This window comes from Astyanax mexicanus, chromosome 4, assembly GCF_023375975.1.
Source record: "Astyanax mexicanus isolate ESR-SI-001 chromosome 4, AstMex3_surface, whole genome shotgun sequence".
NCBI lineage: Eukaryota > Metazoa > Chordata > Actinopteri > Characiformes > Acestrorhamphidae > Astyanax > Astyanax mexicanus.
In genome coordinates, this window is record NC_064411.1 from 51,733,901 (window position 1) to 51,757,323 (window position 23,423).

The following is a 23,423-nucleotide window of genomic DNA, read 5'->3' on the forward strand; positions in this document are numbered from 1 at the left end:
CTGTTACCATGAGAGGCTGCAATACTTTTGGGTCTTGTTGGAACAAATAAATAGTGAGCATTTTGTTTGTGGCTGTCACATCCTGGCCCTGTTCCTTATCTGTCCTGTTCTGTCTCTGTGTTTTTACCTTCTTCTACACATGGCCTGCGTATATCTGTATATCTGTCCCAGTCTAGTGCTTTTCTGTGTTTCATTTGTAGCTCCGCCCCCTTGTTACCCTTGCCTAGGTGTTCCCTGTTTCCTTTCCCACCTTGTGTGTGTGTATTTAAGCCCTTGTGATTTCAGTGTTAGTTGGTTGTTGCTTCTTGTAAGTTTTATGTCTGTTATATGTTATATGTTTATTTAGGTTTATTTTTGTTTGCATATATATACTCGCATTTGGGTCTGCCCTCAGCGTCCTTTCTTCGCTTCACCTGACAGTGGAGCTTATTTATGAACAAAAACAACAGCATTACTTTAACTGCTTAAACTACAAATATTTTCCCGAAGCAAATTACTGGATGCATTTAAGTTTTTAAGAGTTATTTTTAAGAAATATCATCATTGGATTGGCAAAATTAAAATATATTTATATGAGTGATCAAAAAAAATCAGTATTATTGTGATGGGAAAGTAATAATAGTGTAGTGTGGTTTAGGTCTGCAAGAATAGAGCTTTTTACTGTATTATAATAATTCAGAGAGAGAGAGAGAGAGACAGCGCAAATGAGAGCCAACAAAAGATACACAGCAAAAGTGGGAGCGAAAGACAGACAGCGCAAGTGTAACAGAGAGAAAAAGAGACAGAGCAAATGTCTGAAAGATTTCAGAAACAGGTCTTCGCGTTTGGCGGGTTTAATTCAAAGTATTGAAAACAACCACCAATTTTTTAATACTTTCAGTACTCTGTAGTACCGAGACATTTCAGTCAGTACCTTTTTGATATCGAAATTTCAATACCCAGCCCTATTCATCATCATCATCATTGCCATCAGCCATAAAAAAGAGCAGTTTTTTCCACTTTATCTCCTCCCCCCTCTGTCCTCATCACTGTTTTCTTTTCAGAGGAACGTGCATATTAAATCAAGGCTGGTTTCAGCAGCAGCCAGAGTGAAATTAAAGTGGCTGGAGTCAATCTGTTTGACATCATTCCACGCTGATTGTGGAGCCGGTGTAGCTGCAGTGTTTACTGTGTCTCAGAATGGAAGGCCTGGTCTTCCATTCTGAGACACACTGAGTAGATTCAGGGGGAAACTGAGGGCTGATATAGACCTCACGCAAAAACCTTCACACGCGACCAATCATCTCTCAGCAGCTTCTGAAGTCACCACATGAAGACACACGGCCATCCGCAACGTTTCAAACGATCCGCAGCGTTTCAGACGGGCCACGGCGTCGCTAATGATATTAACAACACAGCTGGCCGAGGTGGAGCGAGCTCCAAATTCAGCTTCAGCATCAGAGAGCGAGAGCTAACCTCACTCGTCTATCATACAGTGTAGATCTTTTTAAGGGATATTCACTTTTTGTGTTCAAAAAGATCAGGCAGAGGTGTCAAAAGTATTCCCATTTATTACTCTGTATGTAGAAGTATAGATAGTAATGTTTAAAATGCTTCTGTAGAAGTTGAAGTATCAACTCAAGCTTTTTACTCTTTAAGTAAAAGTGTATAAGTACTGATTTTAAACTACATTACATTACTACATTACTTTTATAACAGTAAAAGTAATGTAAAATGGGAGAAAAAACGCCATTAAGAGTAAAAGCTTAGACCGCTCCACTATAAGGTCCTATAGGTGCACTACCCCCTCCCCAAAATGACCATCATCTGATCAAAACAGAACTTGGATTTGTCATTACAGATGATACAGGTTTTTTGTTCACGATCACACCACTGAAACAAAGGTGACGGTGGCTGGCTGACAGACGAATCAATGGCTTACAATGATTGGTCACTGAGTTCATCGCAGAGGAGGAGCAAAGAATCTGAGAATCATGGCTATTGGTCAGCACCAGGGAGCATATCGTGTCGCAGAGCATGCTAGTCTTTTACTCTTTTCTGCTCTTCTGCTACTTCATACTACACAGACCTTTGTCGCTCGCAACACTGAAATTTGGATCCGACACAGGCAATTTGATGTGTCTCCAATAAAATCGGGTCAAAATCTGGCTAATCTGGGCATTAGAGGCATGTCTGGCAAATCTTTCCATAGACATACTATACATAGACACCTTATAGACTTAGAGCTGATGTAGCATGGTGGCCGCCATATTGGATGGGTCAGTGCATTTCCTCAAGTGCATTTATTTGTACTAAGGAAGGTGTATAATACAACTATAATAATAAATAATGACTATAATACAACTATAATAATCAACAGATATGTAGTTATGATACAGCACACTGTGACACATTACATATACATGCTTTAAATGTAAGTTTAAGTGTATAAATAAGTATTAATGAATTAATGTTTTATTTTAATGAAGAAACAAGTTTTATTATTCATATTTTAAATGTACTACAGCCATTTCTCCCAAAGTCCAAATAAAAATATTGTCATTCAGAGCACTGATTTGCAGAAAATGAGAAATGGCTAAAATAACAAATAAGATGCAGAGCTTTCAGACCTCAAATAATGCAAAGAAAACAAGTTCATATTCATAAAATTCAGAGAAAAAGTTCAGAAATAATCAATATTTGGTGGAATAACCCTAGTTTTTAATCACAGTTGTCATGCATCTTGGCATCACGTTCTCCTCCACCAGTCTTACACACTGCTTTTTGATGGCTTGTGATCATCCATCTTCCTCTTGATTCTATTCCAGAGGATTTCAATTTGGTAAAATCAAAGAAACTGATCATTTTTAAGTGGCCTTAACTATATTGGTCTAAGTATGACAAATAGTGCTACAACAGAGTGAGGAGACCCAACCAATATGGCAGCAATGCTGGATTACGCTCCTGCCTATAATGAGGTGTCTATGTATATAATGTCTATGGATCTTTCACCAAGACATATACTACCCAAACCCAAGAGTAGCCTCTAAAAGTCTATTTATTTGTATAGGGTAGAGGGGAAAAAAGCACTTCAAATCAGACCACACCTGTATTTATTCACGTATTTGTATATCTGAGACAGAACTCTGCAGACTGCAAGAGTTTTTTAGCACAACAAGGTAGGCTAAGTACTCTCAGCTGAGTTTGACGTGGATTCTTTCTGGCAGGAGGCCCTTGTGGTGAACTCTTGGCTGGAGTGAGGGGTTGCTGGATGCTGAAAGCAGCTGGCCTGTATGGAATCTTTTAGGTAGCTGCAGGGATGCCTGTTTCGTGTCATGTGTCGGAGCTATTTTAAATCTTTGTGATTAATCTGGTGGTTAATACAGACCCTGCTGTGGTCAACCTCTGGATGTTCTCCTCCTTCTGCTCGGGGAAGACTTTTCCCGGGCCAAAATAAATCTCAGCAGGTGGAGACGTGGATATTTCTAGAAGCTCGTTTTTAAAGTGTCAATAAAATGTGCTTTCTAAATCTCCCACCTCAGGCTACTAAGTCTAACTGGATGTACCCACACCCACCCACTTACATCCCATAATACTCTTTTATATATATATATATATTTTAAAGATCCCTGGTAAAAAAAAATGTACTTAAAAAAACTTAATTGTACTTAAAACATACTGGGAAATGTCTAACTATGCTGTAAATATACTAACATATCTATATGTACTTGTACTTACTTAAAATATATTAAAAGTACATTAATATTATGTTTTAATCAAATGTTTGAAAGTAAAAGTACAATAAAGTGTATTTAAAAAAAATAGACTACTACGACGTACACTTTAGTAATGTAATTCAAAATACTTCTAAAATATTTATATCCAAATATACTTTTGTAACTGTACTGAAATGGAACTATTTTAAATATACTTAAGTAACATTTAAACATACTGCTTCATGTATGTAACCCCATATTTTAAATATGCTTACAGTAAAATTATAATATATTTAATCAGTATTACAACTGTATCACTATTATTATACACCAGATATATTAGAAATGTACTAAGAATTGATGTTAAATACATGTGATCTATTGTTATCTACATTAGAGTACAAATATATTTGCTTCTTGTTGCTGTCTTTTGTAAGTAACACACTTCTAGTATACTTTGATGGGTATAAAAATATATTTTAATATACTGTACTACAATTTTTAGCATGTTATAAATTTACTTTAATTTTGTTTAATTAGTAGTAGTAATTTAATTTACTTTCTAAAAAGTTACATGATACATAGTACTTTAAGTGAACTAATGTAACAGTTGTTTTTAACACACTTTGCTAAAAATGTACAAAAGTATATTTGAAAATAAGTATTTTAGAAGTATATTGATTTATGTTAAACTTTAAGTGAACTTCATATTAGTGTATTTTTAGTTTAACCCTTGTGTGGTGTTCGGGTCTGTGGGACCCGTTTTCATTTTTCATCAAATGATACAAAAAATATTTTTTTCTAACTCGAACTCATTGGCATTGGCTCATTTTTTTGTGAAAAACATATATCAAAACACATTTTCGATAAACACACACTGTACACTCCCCCCCCCACACACACATTTATATTACATACAGTATGTTTGGCCAAGGGCTAATAAACATTGCTTCATTTGTAAATTTGAAACTAAACAAATTTTCTACTCATATCTTGAGTTTAATTCATTTTCTTTTACATTTTATTAAAAAACTAATAAAAAAAGAGTAGCACTTTTTAAAAGAAATGTAACATAAGAAAGGTAAAGGGCAAATATTAACCATGTAAGCTGTTTATATTGCTTGCAATTTAGGTGAAGCGAGCATGTGTAAAGCATTTTAATGTAAAATTGCTTAATTTTGCTGAATTAAATACAAGTAACAAAGTAAACCAGTAACAAAAATATGAACACCACACAAGGGTTAAATACACTATATTGTACTTTTTAAAAAGTATGATCAAAGTGAAAGCATAATATTAATGTACTTTTAATATATTGTAAGTAAGTATATAAATCTGTTACTATATTTTACAGCATACTTAGACATTTCTCAATATGTTTGAAGTACAATTAAGTATATAGATTTTTTTCACCAGGGTTTACAACCGTGTCTTTGGCAATGAGTGTATAGTGTATAAGTATTTATACCGTAATGTTTAGAGTTTAACAGGCTAAAAAAAATCTCCTCCCAGCTCAGATTCACCAAACAACCGTGAATTTCTTGGTTGGATTATTAACTACGCCAACATTCACTGACTTGTTGATTTGGCTCGGGGGTGTACCTTCCTGTTTATTGTAAATTAAGCCGTTTTGTTACAAAGCGAAATCTCCAGCATCAGCGTTTGGGTTTGGGTGGGGGAGCTTTCTGAAGCGAAAACGGCCCAAAACAGCCGAACGAACGCGGTGCTTAAACCCCCGATCTTTAATCACGCGTCCCCCGTGTGCAATTACCGTCCTAATGAGGGAACGCTCCACTCGCCAGCAGCCGAAACAAATAACAGGCCTGTGAGGAAACACTGAGCGCTCACAGACCTTCTCACAGCCTGGAGACGCAGAAACGCTGCTGCCATTGTTTTAGTCTTTTGTATCTGTTTATGTGGTGATGCGTGTGGCTCTTGTGGGTCGTGTAGGATGTTTAGTGTGTGTGTTAGTGTGTGTGTGTACAGTAATTTGTAGTGGTTATGGTGGTCTGTGTTTGTTTTTCAGGGCATTCAAGGACTTCCAGGAGAAGTGGGGCCTGTTGGACCCAAGGTAAGGCGCAATGGATTATAAGGCATATTATGCAACACTAGTAAGGAACAGGGGGGTTAAGTTAAGTAAACAAAACTGTAATTCTAAAAAAAAGTCAAACAAGTGCTGGATGTTAATCTACACAGATTTCACTCCTAAAAACTGTTTATTTGGGTGAGCAAAGCACTTTCCGTTTATTTACAGTAAGCTTAGATTTCCAGATTTCCACTCAGGTTAGCCGCAGTTAGCGGCTAATGCCGCCTGACAGAGCTACACTGAGAAACTCAGAGTGTTCCAGTAAGCCAGGGTGATATAAGCTAGCTGTTTGTCCTATGTTGTTTGCTTTAACATAGTAAACACACAGACTACAGTCCGATATACTCCCCTCTAAAAGGTGAAAAAACTAGCGGTTCGCAGGTAACGCTAATGGTGCACCAGCAGTTCTAGCTGGGGTAAGCAGCAGGCTACTGGCTACAATAATACTTACCTTTGAATGGCAAAAGAGCTAGCACTTAGCGTGGTTAGCAGGTGATGTTAATGGTGCTCCAGCAGTGCTTGCTGGGTTAGCAGCAGGCTACAGTCCGATATAATCACCTCTAAAGGTAAAAAAAAAGCTAGCACTTATCTCAGTTAGTGGCTAATGCTAACAGTGCTTCAGCCTTGAGTCTCAGTGCTGGAGAACTAAACTGAAACTCCTGTATAACGCTGTACTTCAGCAGAATGGCTTTAAAAATTCATACATACGGCACACTGATGATTTTTGGGAAAATTAAAGGATTTTAAGTGCACCTTACAGTACATACAATAATAATACAGTAATAATAATAATATAAACAGGCCAGGCAGGTAATTGTTCCACCTAAACCCCCAAAAAAACCCAAAAAGCAAAGAGCAACAGCTCTGGAAACCTCTAAGGGATAAACCCTAATGGGGTTCTTTGCTAACAGATGGGAATTCAATATATAAATGTAATACCATGGGTTGCAAAATATATAATTTTAGCATCATTACTGCAATGTCTCATAATTTAACTTAATTAAGAAATGCAGAGAAAGATTATATTTGATCTGTGGGATCAGTGACATCTGGTAAAATCCATTGCAATATATTGCAATAATAAATATCACACAGCCCTACCTTAACTTTTTTATAATAATGAATATTGGAGATATTATTTATATGCTGTATGTATAAGTCTATATAATCACGTTTCTCTATGGTTATAGCAGAGTTAATACTTGTAAAATTACATGTCTAATTTATTTTTATACATATGCTTGATTTCATATATTGGAAAAACAATAAAAGACACAGAACATGTCAAAATGTTACTGGACACTATGGACCCTATCTTACAGCTTTTTTATTTGAGTTGTTTGATTAGCAACAGTGCTTGTGAGTATTGGATGAATACAACCTAGACAAACATCAACAATCGGACATTGAGCTGCACAAGGTGTACTTTTCCCGCTGTTACGATAGCAAAGACACAGTGACAAGACCTAAATCAAACAATATCTTTGTTTTTTTTTTTGTTGTTGTTTTTTTGTCCTGTAAGTTAAACTTAGCAAATATTTCTGGTCTGTGCTCTAAATAATGTATAAAGTATTTTACATTGTGGCCATTATATCAAATCATATACCTTGTAAAAAAAAACCTTGTATCTCAATTTTTGTCATCGTAGCTGTTGTGTCTTATATGACTTACAAAATGACTTACATTGACTTGTTGCCACTTAATTCCATTAAAAGGTACTATTTTGAAGATGCATGGCTTTTTGCATGACAGTGATAAATATAGAATATTATATACACTTAAAAACAGCTATTTGTACAGGTAGATGCATATAAATTCTATGTTGTAGTTTGTATGACGGTATATAAAATGTACTGTACTTTAACTGTAACAGGGGGAGAGAGGCTTACCAGGACCAGCAGGACCGATTGGACCAGCAGGACCTCAGGTACCTACAAAAACAACTGTGCTTTACTGTGCTTAACTGTGCTTTACTGTGCTTCACTATGCTTTACTGTGCTTCACTGTGCTTTACTGTGCTTCACTGTGCTTAACTGTGCTTTACTGTGCTTTATTGTGCTTCACTGTGCTTCACTGTGCTTTACTGTGCTTTACTGTGCTTCACTGTGCTTTACTGTGCTTCACTGTGCTTTACTGTGCTTCACTGTGCTTCACTGTGCTTCACTGTGCTTTACTGTGCTTTACTGTGCTTTACTGTGCTTAACTGTGCTTTACTGTGCTTAACTGTGCTTTACTGTGCTTAACTGTGCTTTACTGTGCTTTACTGTGCTTCACTGTGCTTTACTGTGCTTCACTGTGCTTTACTGTGCTTTACTGTGATTTACAGTACTTCACTGTGCTTTACTGTGCTTTACTGTGCTTCACTGTGCTTCACTGTGCTTTATTGTGCTTTACTGTGCTTCACTGTGCTTAACTGTGCTTAACTGTGCTTTACTGTGCTTCACTGTGCTTCACTGTGCTTCACTGTGCTTTACTGTGCTTTATTGTGCTTCACTGTGCTTTACTGTGCCAGACCTAATGATTTCCTATAGCATCAGTGAAGCACCCCAGTATTGCAGACGTCTAGACACTGTTCTACAGAGCTGGTGCTGCTGTCTGCTGGTGGGCTGCAGTACTGCACCCACACAAAGAGAGGTCCTTAATAATAAACTGGTTTAATGAGCTGGAATCAGGCCAACATCTAAGCTCAGGATGGAGATTGTGGTTCTTATCTCTGATCAAAAAAGACAGTCGAGCAAAAACAAGAAGAAGACCAAACAGTTTTCACACCTCAAACCATCAAACCATCAACTTCTTCTCTTTTTTTAAACTGAACAGCTCTTCTGTCAGCAGCTTTGTTTCCACTTCCTGCCAAATAAACTTCCCTTATAGAGGTGATATCTCTCTTATAGGAGAAACAAAGTTCTATTTATCAAAGTACTACAGCATACCTACACTGACTTTACGCTTATTTGGGTTTATTCTAATGCTATATAGAGTTATATAGAGTTAGACACTTTCACTTACCATCTACTTAAGCTTAATTTGTTTATTCTATTGATCAATTGAGTTATATATAGGTAAAGGTACTCATTGACCCCTGCTTTTATGTTAATCTGTGTTATATGTAGTTAATTACATGTAAACACTCTCACTGATCACTGATTTTATATTTATTTGAGTTTATTTTAATGTTATAGAGTTAATTACAGGAAGAAACTCTTACTGCCCACTGACTTGATTTTTATTTGGATTAAGTATTCTACTGTTATATAGAGTTAATTACAGGTAGATACTTACTAACCACTGGCTTTATGTTTATTTGAGCTTATTCTAATGTTATATAACGTTATATAGAGTTAGACACTCTTACTGACCACTGGCTTTGTGTTTATTTGAGCTTATTCTGGTGTTATATAGAGTTAATCACAGGTAGACACTCACTGACCACAGACTTAGACTGTTAATTTGGGTTTATTCTAATGTTATATAAAGTTAATTAGAGTTAGACACTCTCACTGACTATGTACCTAAGCTTAACTTTGTTTATTCTAATGTAAAATTGAGTTATATATAGTAAAGGTACCCACTGACCCCTGAATTTATGTTTAGTTGGGTTTATTCTAATGTTATATAGAGTTAATTACAGGTATACACTCTCACTGATTACTGATTTTATGTTTATTTGGGTTTGTTCTAATGTAATATAGAGTTAATAACAGGCAACCCCTATCATTGACCACTGACTTTATGTTTTCAGTTTAGTATTCTAATATTATATAAAGTTAATTACAGCCACTCTCACTGATGAATGACTTTATGCTTATTTGAGTTAAGTATTCTAATGGTATATAGAGTTAATTACAGGTAGACACTCTCACTGATGACTTTATGTTTATTTGGATTTAGTATTCTAATGTTTTATACAGTTAATTACAGGTAGACACTTTATTTTTATTTAACATTTTAGTTTCATAGTGCATTTTAAAAGCATTACATTGTGAGTTTTATGTGCATAATAATAAATAATTACTAAATACTTTAAAACACATGACTGTTTAAGATGATGCACTGATCAATAGTATAATATCTATGTATTTTTTTACGTTACAGGGACCACCAGGGCCAGACGGACCCCCCGGGAAAGAGGGAGCTATCGGCCCAAAGGTAAATAATTAAATACAAGAAGCAACAAATGCAAAAAATAAAAAAAATCCGTAGCTGTTCATAGCATATGTGAATTCACAGGCATGACAAAAGTCATGGGATAGTTGTCTAAAAACTAAACATAAAAAAGGAATTACGTTATAATATCATACATTTAAACTAATTTAGCTGATAATTAAAATTGCATGTGGGGCAATTGTAGCTGATATTAGTGTTTCAAATATAAAAAACAGCTTTGTTTTCCTCAAAATCAATGGTTTCAAAGTCTAGTCCTGTAGATCTACTGCGATCAGCAAGAGTCCAGTCCTGTAGACCTACTGCTTTCAGCAATGATTGCAAATGGTTGCAAAGTCCAGTCCTGGAGACTCACTACCTTTAGTAGTTCTTTTAAAATCCAGTCCAGAAATGGATTTGAGCTCCAGTCCTGTAGACCTACTGCTATCAGCAATGGTTTCAAAGTCCAGTCATGTGGAGCTACTGCCATCAGGATTGGTTTTGAAGTCTAGTCCTGTAGACCTACAGCTATATATAATGGCTTTGAAGTCCAGTCCTGTAGACCCACTGCAAAGTGGTTTCAGACTCCAGTGCTGTAGAGCCACTGCCATCAGCAATGATTTTAAACTCCAGTCCTGTAGTCCTGCAACCATCAGCAATGGTTGTGAGGTCTACTGCCATTAGCAATGGTTACACAGTCCAGTCCCGTAGATCTAATGCTATCAGCAATGGTTTCAAAGTCCAGTCCTGTAGACCTACTGCTATCAGCAATGGATACAAAGTCCAGTCCTGTAGACCTACTGCTATCAGCAATGGTTCCAAAGTCCAGTCCTGTAGATCTAATGGTATCAGCAATGGTTTCAAAGTCCAGTCCTGTAGACCTTCTGCTATCAGCAATGGTTCCAAAGTCCAGTCCTGTAGATCTAATGGTATCAGCAATGGTTTCAAAGTCCAGTCCTGTTGACCTACTGCTATCAGCAATGGTTGCAAAGTCCAGTCATGTAGACCTTCTACCATTAGCAATGGTTTCAAAGTCCAGCCTGTAGACTAACTACCGTTAGCAGTGCTACAAAGTCCAGTCCTGTTGACAAACTACCTTTAGCAGTGCTTTTATAGTCCAGTCCTGTAGACCAACTACCATTAGCAATGGTTTCAAAGTCCAGTCCTGTAGACTAACTACTATTAGCAGTGCTACAAAGTCCAGTCCTGTTGACAAACTACCTTTAGCAGTGCTTTCATAGTCCAGTCCTGTAGACCAACTACAATTAGCAATGGTTTCAAAGTCCAGCCTGTAGACCAACTACCATTAGCAGTGCTTGAAAATCCAGTCCTGTAGACAAACTACCTTTAGCAGTGCTTTCATAGTGCAGTCCTATAGACCTACTACTATTAGCAATGGTTTCAAAGTCCAGTCCTGTAGACTAACTACCATTAGCAGTGCTTCAAAATCCAGTCCTGAAGACAAACTACCATTAGCAGTGCTTTTAAAGTCCAGTCCTATAGACCTAATACTATTAGCAATGGTTTCAAAGTCCAGTCCTGTAGACTAACTACCATTAGCAGTGCTTCAAAATCCAGTCCTGTAGACATACTGCCATCAGCAATAGTTTTGAAGTCCTGTCCTGTAGACCCACTGCCATCAACAATGGCTTTGAAGTCCATCCTATAGACCTACTACCATTAGCAATAGTTTCAAAGCCCAGTCCTGTAGAGCTACTGTCATAAGCAATGATTGCAAAGTACAGTCCTGTAGACCCACAGCCATCAGCAATGGTTCTGAAGTCCATCCTGTAGACCTAATGTTATCAAAAATGGACCCTATACTATGGACCCACTACCATACACAGTGGTTTCAAAGCCCAGATCTTCAAACATCTGAAGTGGTGTCCTGTAGTCCTGCAGTCCTGTAGATACAATGAACTACTTTGACAAGGACCAAATAAAGGCTAGAATGGCTGATTTTGAGCACCTGGTTGCTCCTGGTCAGCAGTGGTGAGTACCCATCACCAGCAGTCCAAGGGGACAAACTATGAACTGGCAACCCACTGTTGTGGGCATACTATATATAGTTTAAGACTGGTTAGTGTGCCCATGTTAAACCCTATCCATCCCCAAAAGTGCCTACAATGGACATGGAAGTCTCAGAAATGGACTTTGAAGCAAAGAAAGAAGGCTACATGGACTGATGAGTCCTGTTTTCTTCATGTGGATAACCTGGTACCACTTTGGGATGTGCAGGAACCCTACTGATTCATCATGGCTTCACCTCAGAACCTACAAGACTTAAAGGGTCTGATGTACCAACTGGGTGCCTGATTTAGAGTCTATGTCTTTTAAGGTCACAGATGTTTGATTGACACATTGCACTAACATCATATTGCTCATCTGGTAAATAATGGGGGCAGCAGTGGATTTAGTGGTTATGGCACTAGATGTGTGATAAACAACACTTGAATTCTTTGGCAACCCAATGACTTAATATAGCCCTGCCAGTAAGTCTTTGAAATTGAATTCAAGAGAATCTCTTTCACCCCCAGTCATATTTATCTGACCTACTTTTCTCAAGCTCCTGAGTGTACTCTAAAGATAACTATTGCTTACTTTGCTTCTCTTGCAGGGAAATTCTGGTTCTCGAGGGCAGGATGGCTTACCAGGTGCACCAGCCCCTAAAGTGAGTACACCGCCAGCCGCTGACTAATATGTTGGGGATTTTCTCCCAACCAAAGGTGTGAAAATAAAAATGTTTTAAGGTGCAGTTTTGTAGACCTGCAGCTATCAACAACGATGTCAAACCCTAGTCATGTAGAACTTTTGCCATTGGCAATGGATTAAAAATCTAGTTCTGTAGGTCCACTCCCATCAGCAATAGTTTAAAGACCAGTGCTATAGAAAAATTATATACATTTTCTAAAAGAGTTCAGAAATCAATATGTGGTGGAATAACCTGGGTTTTTAATCACAGTTTTCATGCATCTTGGCATCATGTTCTCCTCCACCAGTCTTACACACTGCTTTTAGATGACTTCATGCCACTCCTGGTGCAAATATTCAAATACTCAACATTTTAAGTTGTCTCTTATTTTTTCTAAAGCTTTCTAGAGCTCCTCATGTTCGTGCTAAATGGCTGTTCAGGTGCAGTTTAACCTGATTTATGACACAGATTTATTATTGCTCTTTACCAACACGTCTGACGTGCATTCTAAAAAAAAACAATGTGTTTGAAAGTGTAGAAGCCAATTTTGCAAAATCAGTGTAACAGCAGCTTCACACAAATATGCACAAAATATTTTTGCTGCTCTGAAATTCATGATTTTCTTTTGTCGTACTCACTTTCTATCTCCATCCCAGACAGATCTGACCAATCAGTGGGGACAACATGCTTAAGTGGTTTGTTGTTGTGCATTTTAGTTCTGTTCACATTACCAGGCTGAAGTGACTCAAATCGGATTTTTTGATCAATGTGGCTCAGATCTGAATTTTTCATGGCTGTGTTTCATATGTGGTCCTAAGTCGGATACGTACCCAATCCACAGACATGCAACATGAATGTAAAAGGTCAAATCCGAATTCTTGCCTCTTTTTGCTTTTACGCATTAGCATTAGCGCTACGTGCTTCTCTCTCGTACTCACACATCTCTTGGAGCAGCTGTGCAGATTCGTTCCCGTTACACACAGATACAGATCACTTACATTTGCAAATGTGAACCTTCAAAAAAATCCGATTTGAGCAATGTGGCTTGTAATGTGAACGTAGCTTTTGTTGCACTTTTTTCTTGTTTTTCTTGTGTGAAACCAAACCAAACCTTCCAGGTTACATTTGAAAAGCTGAAGCTGTTGATGAAATACTGAGGGATTATCCCAACCTAGCGTGTTTCAAAGTCTACAAAAACTCTGTTTTATAAGCAGGACTATCTCCCATGATTACCAGGTCTAAAAGTGAGTTTTACCTCCAGTTGGTGACAAATAGTGAATGAATGAAGTTCAACTTATATAGCGCCTTCTAGAAACCCAAGGACGCTTTACAATTTACGCGTTTTACACACAACCATTCATACTCAGCACTCATCCACACGCTGGTGAGAAGCGGCAGCCAATAGCACAAAGCGTACTCTCAACCGGAAACAACCGCATCAGGCACTACAGAATTTACCTAGGATAGAGTACCAATCCTTATCTGGGCACACAGCCATAGATACATTTACACACACACAAACTCACATACATAACACACAATTACACATATACCAGATCAAATTAGAGTATTTAATTTTTCTGGGCAATTTAGAGTGTCCAGTTTAGCAGATCAGTTTAGAGTAGTCATTTTTTTTTAGAGTATCCAATTTTCCAATTTACTTGATCTCCATGTTTTTGGACTGTGGGAGAAATAAACCCCGGAGTCCCCGGAGGAAACCCACACAGACACGGGGAGAACATGGAAACGCCAGTGTTGGGAGGCAAACGTGCTAACCAATAAACCACCACATATGGAACTAAAAACTTTACAAAATGACCCATTCCCATCAGTATAATAGTTCTAAAGCATCAGAGATAGGTCTACAGAATCTCTGATTCTTGTGGGCAGGAAGGCCTCCCAGGTGCACCACCAGCTGTTGATAAAAACTTAAACATTTTAGGGTTTTCCCCCCAACCAGAGCTGTGAAAATGAAAAAAGTCTTTCCACCACCTTCATCCTCCCCCTCAAAGCTTAGGAAATGACTGAACAGAGATTATATCTCTGCACTGCTGTTATCAGCCCATACTTCACTTTAAACCATGTTCCTTGAAAGTTCGTGTGGCTCAGAGCCAGTGCGTAGTGAACGTATACCCGGTACTTTGCATCGAGCCCTGTGTAGTAGAACGCAGGATTGTTTTAACATCAGCTGTTCCAAGTATAGATGGAGACGACAGATTTGCTGCTTCTGTCTTTAGACTTTTTAAAGAATTGTTCTTACAAGAACCAGGCAGACAAAAGTGGCAACTTCCTTTTTCCACAGAATTTCATGACACTACCGATACTCATCTTTTACACACGAGAACAGCTGATAATGCACCCAGACGCCCAAATTGTGTTTCTTTGTACAGGAAAGACAAAGAGGAAACAGTGCTCGCACTCTGTCATGTCAGGGGGTTGTAAGGGGGGTCAAGCAACAAACAGGAAGGTGGTTGGTACTACTTAAAAAAAACTATAAGACTTCTTATTATGAATAAGAGTTTATTAGTAGTAATTAATAAGGTTGTAAATGCTTTATAAACTAATAATAAGCAGTTATAATGCATAAATAAACCTGGAAAAGTCATGGAATATGAAAATAGCAATTTCCAGGCCTAGATAAGTTTTGGAAAAGCCAAGGAAATTTGGTCTACAAATGTGTTAGTTTCACTTTATCGATGGAGAAAATCTATTTCGAGCTAACAAATACATCGGTTCAGAGTTAGATTCTGTGTCGATATGTTATCTGATTTATTTTAGACCTACTATAAGCAATTTTAGTAATAGTTTTAGTGGATTTTTGGTTTTATTGTCCATTAAAAATAGTATAGTCATAAAAATCTGCCTTGAAGGCATTAAAAAACATGAAAAAAATCATAGGGATTTATTGGTTAAAACTGCTTTTGGATAACTTTATGCCACTCATGGTGCAAAAAATTCAAGCAAGGTTTGATGGCTTGTGATCATCCATCTTCCTCTTGATTATATTCCAGAGGTTTTTAATCAGATAAAATCAAAGAAACTCATCATTTTTAAGTGCTCTCTTGTTTTTTTTTCTAGAGCTGTATATATATATATATACATACATACTACATACATATGTTCTGGGGCTGCTTTGCTTCATCTGACACCGGGTGTCTTAAATCTGTGCAGAGTACTATAGAATTTCAAGACTACTAAGAGGTTCTAGAGGGAAATGTGATCAATTTTAATGATAGTTTTAGTAGATTTTTGATTTAAAAAGTATTCAAAAAATTCATGCAAATTTGCCTTGAAGACATGGAGCATGACAATTTGTTGCTTAGAACATGGATGAACCCTGAAAATAATAAATAGAAAGGCAACATGGGCCTGTTATTTGCCAAAAAATGATCCCAAATTAATTCATGCTGTAAAATCTCAGATCTTTCAGGATGCTGATCTTACATTTTCTTTTCCATCAGTCAGCATTAAAGGAGAACTGGTGTAAAATGGACTTTTGTTTTAGTAAAACATGATAAAAAGTTCTTATCTTTAATGAATAGCACACCTCCGTTCTCCCACAGTGTTCAGAGATCCAGAAATTAACAGTTTGTTCAAACACCCTTCAGACTGGGTGATACGGGGCATAATTTACCCTGATAAATCACTTTTTACACCGTTATCCAGCTCGAAGTAGCTCCACACCTCCTTGCTCGAATCCGGAGAGCCCTGACATTTAAAACGAGGCATTAATAACATAGACATATATATATATACATAGATCTCGCATAGAAGAGTAGCCGGTGCCAGCAGGAGTCTATGTATATATATGTCTATGTTATTATCAGTACAGTGATGGCGGCGCTCAGAGCTGAAGCTAGTGTTATGGGATGTAAACAGTGGTTTTTAATAAGCTTCTTGTGCCCTTTTTTAAGTTATTAATGCCTCGTTTTAAATATCAGGGCTTTCCGGATTTTAGCAAGGAGGTGTGGAGCTACTTTGAGATTTATCAGGGCAAAATATGCCCCGTATTACCCAGTCTGAAGGGTGTTTGTACAAAATTATAAAATTTCTGGTCCTCTGAACTCTGTGGGAGAGTGGAGGCGTGCTATTCATCAAAGGTAAGAACTTTTTATCATGTTTTACTACAACAAAAGACCATTTTACACCAGAGTTCTCCTTTAAGATATCTAATTTAATCATATAGAAAGTCAGTTTAGCCATATTAGTATACCGCACCTGTCAGTGTATACACCATTCTGATTACTGGATGATGCATACAGTAATTAATCTGGGTAGTTAATATAGTGACTATAACTGTGTGCACTTTTTTTAACATCTGTGGCTCAATGTGGGTCAATGGTTGCAACTTATCTGAGTAGCTATTAGCGTGAATTTGTGAAAGCATTAGAAGGGGTGTCAACAAACATCCGGACACACAATGGTTTTATAGATGGGGTTTTGCTCGGAAACAGCATTAACACCCTGGAGGAATGCTTGTTTGATTACTTCTGCTTTTTCTCACCACGCATATATATATATATATATATATATATATATATATATATATATATATATATATATATATATATATATATATATATAAATATACAGCTCTGTAAAAAATTAAGAGACCACTTCAGGTTCTGAATCTGTTTCTCTGATTTTGCTATGTATAGGTTTATGTTTGAGTAAAATTAATGTTGCTGTTTAATTCTATAAACTACAGACAACATTTCTCCCAAATTCCAAATAAAAATATTGTTATTTAGAGCATTTATTTGCAGAAAATGAGAAATGGCTGAAATAACAAAAAAAGATGCAGAGCTTTCAGACCTCAAATAATGCAAAGAAAACAAGTTCATATTCATAAAGAGTTTTAGGAGTTCAGAAATCAATATTTGGTGGAATAACCCTGGTTTTTAATCACAGTTTTCATGCATCTTGGCATCATGCTCTCCTCCACCAGTCTTACACACTGTCACGCCTGACCCTGTTTCCTGTCTGTCCTCGTGCCTGTGTTGTCCCACGTGACCCGTGCCCCTGTGTTCTGCCTGTGATTTTCCATTACCTCATGTCTCATTTGTAGCTCCACCCCTTCCCCAGGTGTTTCCACTCCCAGTGTGTTTCCTGTTTAGTTAAATAGCTTTCCTCTGTCACCTTGTCCTCCGTCGGTCTTTGCACTGTCTCCTGTCGTTTGTCTTCCCGTGTTCCCAGATTTTCTCTCCGTGTCTATCTTAGTTTAATCCTTGTTATTATCCTTGCTCTGTTTAGTTCATAGTCTTGTTTCATTATTCATTTTGTTTTCCTTGTTTAGTCTCCCTATTTGTTTGTAGTATATATTTATCTTCCTGTTTATTCTGTTATTTTCTAGTTCCCTGTGTTTTCCCTAGTTTATACCCTTGCCCTGTTTTAGATTATCCCGCCTAGTTTTATAGTCTCCCCGTTTGTTTATCTTTAGTATCTCTTGTTTGTTTCCGTGTTCCCTATTCACCTGCTTAGTGTTTAGTCTTTAGTTATTCCCTGTTTATGTTCTTAGCTCTGTTTAGTTTCTGGTTTAGTAGCCTCCCTATTTGTTTTAGTTTTATCTTGCCTCCGTTTCTTGTTTATTTCTTTGTTTCTAGTTTACTTGTTTATTTGTTTATTTATCATTAGTCTCTCTCTCTTGTTTATTCCTAGTTTATTTTCCAGCGTTTGTTTAGTTTCTTGTTCTCTAGTCTCCCTAGTTTGTTTTGGTTTGTTTCGCTGTTCTTTGTTTATTTGTTTATATTTATTTAATAAATTCGCCCTACCTGTGAATACGTCCGCCTCCACGTCTCTCTGCCTGGGTCAAACTCTGACACACACTGCTTTTGGATAAGTTTATGCTGCTTTACTCCTGGTGCAAAAATTCAAGCAGTTCAGTTTGGTTTGATGGTTTGTGATCATCCATCTTCCTCTTGATTATATTCCAGAGGGGTTTTTTTTTAATTTGGTAAAATCAAAGAAACTCATCATTTTTAAGTGGTCTCTTTTTTCAGAGCTGTATATATATATATAAATATATTAATATATGCCCCTACATGGCATGAAGCGTGGAGTGACCACACATTTGGCTTTCAGTTCTGTATGATTTTAGAAGTAACAAGCTCCGAGCGTGCCTTGCAAAAGGTTAAAAACAGGATGTGAGACGTTACTTTATTTTTTATTTTTTTTGCGTTAAATACATAAACTTCTAAGCTGCAAGTTCTGTTTTTAAAGCAGCAGTTAGATATGTTTAATCTCACTTCACTTAAAGCCCTGAAATATATTACTTACAACCATAACTCCTTATATAAAAGCATAATTATATGTATAATGACTGACAGTAGTAGACTGACATGCCAAAAGTCATGAGACAGCAGCAGTAAGCTGTAAGCTGATCCTGATCAAGTGTTATTTTTACCAGTTATAGGACGGCAAGCTTAGAAACGACCGCCCCCACCTGTGTAAGTTGTGAGGTGCTATCTTGTGAGGGAATATCTTGATCCACAGTGTCGTGTGTATTTAGTGGAAATACATCATATAAGCCATTATCACTCACAGTGGAAGGCATCGAGCGCAGTAGGTGGTAATGATCGTAACCGGCAGCAACTGGCTCGAAATGTCCCTGTGAAAAGAGTGAAAATTTGACTCTGTCAAAAATATGGGACATGCCAAAAGTCATGGGACACGTATAAGGTGTGAATATGAATGACATATAATTCCATATAAACATATGTTTAAGATTAAAGCATTATTAATACATGATTCCTAGAAAGTGTTTTCAGCCATAACATTAAAACCACCTACCTAATATTAATTCGACCGATCCGACTATACCCCCCTGACCCAGACTGGCCTAGAAATCACAATTTGCGGTACCACTTTAAAATAAGACTACCTTTATAAAGGGTTTATAAATGGTTTACAATTAGTTTATTAATGGTTACTAATTAGGTTGTAAATGCCTTAAAAATCATTAATAATCAGTTATGTGGCTGTGGGTTCACTATTTGGCAAACAACAGGTCTATGTACATTTCTACGTATGTGTTATAACTGATTATTAATGATTTTTAAGGCATTTACAACCTAATTTGTAACCATTAATAAACTAGACCATTTATAAACCCTTTATAAAGGTAGTCTTATTTTAAAGTGGTACCCAATTTGCTTTGTTCTCTGTGCTCAATGTGGTTTGTTCACTATTACTAATATTATTCATTTCACCTGGGAGCTGTGGTTTTAATGTTTTGGCTGATTGACCTAAATATATTTTACACTTTAAATTTTTAATCATTATTTTTGTGTGTGTGTTTTTCACTCAGGGATCAGACGGAGAACCCGGGATTCAGGGTCCTCCAGGAATTCAGGGTCTACCAGGTTTAAAAGGCCATAAGGTGAGTCTTTTACTAACAGTATAAAACTATAAAACATCTAAATCAGGCTTGAAAAAACACAGTTGGTGCTTTTTAGAGATGAGCAAATGGGCTATTCCATTGAATCGGTGCCATTTACTTGTTTGTCTTCCAAATTCACAAAATTTTTATTTATTTTTTAAACTCTTAATCTAATAAAACATATATTTAACTATTCAAAACATGTTCTGGTCAAACTAATTTTTTTTAAGGTTTCTAAGCTGAAAATGGTCACAAAACTCATATAAAATATTCACAGAAATGCTGGTTTAAACAAACCCAAGATAGATTACTTCAAAAGGACAATGTTTGTTCATATAATGCTGATGTTACAATGACATGTTATGTTCTTTGCTATCTTACACCCCATTAACACTCTATTTTCACGCTTTGAGCCCACGCCGTTAAAAAAGCATCTTAGGGTAGAGTTTAGGAATAACTAAAATCTACACTGATGGGCGTGGTAGTCTGGAAGTGAGGTGTGTTCAGGTAAACTTCTGCCGTATTTCTATTTTGGTGGCGGAAAACAGCAGTGTCCCACTGACTGATTAAAACCCTGACAACAGTTAGCCATCAGAGTCCATTCTTATAAATGCTCCCAGCACGCTGTGTACACCCCCACTCTTTAAACACACAGACGCACTGCAGAGCACAAACCTGACTTTTAACTCAACAATAAACAGAATAAAAATTAAAATAACATTTCTGTTCCCTTGGCGCACAAAAGCACCGCACTGTTAAGATACGAACGCCCCAAAGTCAGAGCTCACCCTCTTAAAGGGAATGATGATTGGCACACTGATTGGTTTATGTCATGTTATGCCTATTTTTAACCCCACCCATGATTAATTAAAATAATTAGTACATGATTTTTTGCATTTTTAAAAATTTTGCTTTTTGTGGCCTCACGATACCAAAGACACACAGACACGCCCTAAATCCAGCTGCACAAACTGTAAAAAAATAATAATATTTAATGTGTTTTAAATATCATATTGTACTTTAATATGGAATTAATGTATTTGGAGAAATTGTATCATAGTATCTCTATTCTGTACAAATATTATGTAGTCTTAAATATGCTACCCTAATACTAAAAATATAGATCAGAACATTCAAATTTAGATATTTTCTATAGTTGCAATTCAGGTCAATAACCTAACCTGACTTACTGAACCTTTAGGACAACTAGTCATCTAAAAGCGAAAAAAAAAATCTCAATATAATTTTTTTATGCAGGTGTAAGTGCACTGAAAAATAAGAGTAAAATTATTTAAAAAAAAAAAAGTTTTGCAACTTAGTAAATTTAATTTCAGATAAATGTAAGTAACTCGGTTTCAAGACTTAAATGTTACATAGAGTAAATAAGTGAACTGAACTTCAGACAATCCTTTCTTTTAGTAAACTTTACTTCATTTCTGAATACAGTATTACCTAATTACAATGACTTAATTTACACAATATTACTCAAATAATTTATCATACAAAATATATTATAATTCCTGAAATTTGAATATTTTTAGTTAAAACACACGTATTACACTGTCTCAACACATGGATAATTTTTTTCAGTGTGAACCACTGTACGCTATTTTAACAGGACAATGCTCGTCCACATACAGCTGCCATCTAAAGAGCTTGCTGATACTACACCATAGCCAGCTATGTACTTATCTACAGTTATGCTGGTGTAAACATACCCATTCATTTAGATGGTTTGAGACACATTTCAGCTAGATATTAAACCGCTGGAACTGAATCAATCCCTCCAAACCACACTCAAAAAACAACACACCTCCCCATCCACCTCTATATTTCCACTGAGGTTAAGAGGAAATAGCTCTGTGATAACACATCTGCTATGTTTGCTTTACTGCGTGTGTGATAAACGGTGCTACTGCACCTTTTTCCCCCTCATGCAAAAAAGATCCCAACTGAATGTTTCAGATTCAGTACAGTTTCTGATAAGAAGCTGCTGATAAAGATAGATTAGTGCATCTTAGAACTGAGCGATATGGCCCATTTTTTTTTTATCCGATTTTCGATTTGAATCAATTTTTTTCCCCTACTAAAAATCAAAATAAAGACGATTTTTAAAAAATGGTTAAAAACTAGTTTTTTTTATTATTTAGTTTTCACTTAAATGTCCCCTTTATGGTTAAAGTGCAACCAAAAACAAGCAAAGGTACAAGTTTAGGTACTACTGACACAATGCACCCTCAAACTTAAAAAAATAAATAAAATAAATAAACCCACCCTCAAAAAAACTAATAAAATGGTGCCCTTTTTGATAAAACTTACAAAATAGAAAACAAGTACAATTGAATATGCCATTAAGTAGCGAATTTTCCCCATTGAGCTTGAATTGCAAAACAAAGCTTTTAAATAAGTGCCAGTGTTCTATAAAATGAGATCTTTTTTCATGAATATGCAAAAAAACAAACTGTAGTTTAGATGGGGAGCTAGAGCTGCTGCTGTGCAAAACTGAACCAACTCCAGATCACGGAGCTTCCGAGTTAAAATAAAATCGATTAATCGCCCAGCTCTAGTGCATCTAGTATAAATTAGAATATCATTGAAAAGTTACTTTATTTCAGTAATTCAGTTCAAAATGTGAAACTCATATATTATATAGATGTATTAAACACAGAGTGATCTATTGTAAGCGTTTATTTCTTTTATTGTTGATTATGGCTTACAGCCAATAAAACCCCAAAAATCAGTGTCTCAGAAAATAAAAATATTATATAAGACCAATTGGTACTTTTGGCAGTGTGGGCAGTGTGCCAAGTCCTGCTGGTAAATGAAATCCGCATCACTTTGGACTTTGGATAAAACACAGTGGATCAACACCAGCAGACGACAGACATGTCTCTCCAAACCATCACTGATTGGTGGAAACTTCACACTAGACCTCGAGCAGTTTGGACTGTGTGTCTCTCCACTCTTCCTCCAGACTCTGATTTCTCCCTTGATTTACAAATGAAATGTAAAATTTACTGACGATCATTAATGGTTTGGAGAAACATGTCATTTGCTGGTGTTGATCCACTGTGTTTTATCATCAAGTCTAAAGTTTTGATTTCCCAAAAAAATCTTACAGCACTTCATGCTTCCCTCTGCTACTGATAACTTTTATGGAGATGAGGATTTCATTTTCCAGCAGGACTTGGCACACTGCCCAAAGCACCAATTGGTCTTCATTGGCTATAAGCCATAATTACCAACATCAATAATAAAAAAATAACGCTCAAAATAGATCACTCTGTTTAATACATCTATATAATACATGAGTTTCACATTTTGAACTGAATTACTGAAATAAAGTAACTTTTCAATGATATTCTAATTGTGTAAGATGCACCAGTAATCTAATAGTGGTTAAAGCTGTTTTTAAGCAGGCAAACATTATTT

At 36.5% G+C, this 23,423-nt stretch overlaps 1 protein-coding gene across 1 annotated transcript in view; it reads left to right on the forward strand.

Annotated features, from left to right (window-relative positions):
• si:ch211-106n13.3 (vWFA and Collagen domain-containing protein) overlaps window positions 1–23,423 on the forward strand; it is a 78,178-nt gene that overhangs the window by 37,417 nt on the left and 17,338 nt on the right. The window contains exons 20-24 of the mRNA XM_049476620.1: window positions 5,722–5,766; window positions 7,655–7,708; window positions 9,874–9,927; window positions 12,539–12,592; window positions 19,920–19,991. Coding sequence (XP_049332577.1) covers window positions 5,722–5,766; window positions 7,655–7,708; window positions 9,874–9,927; window positions 12,539–12,592; window positions 19,920–19,991 — 279 coding nt within the window. The remainder of the gene's footprint in view (window positions 1–5,721; window positions 5,767–7,654; window positions 7,709–9,873; window positions 9,928–12,538; window positions 12,593–19,919; window positions 19,992–23,423) is intronic.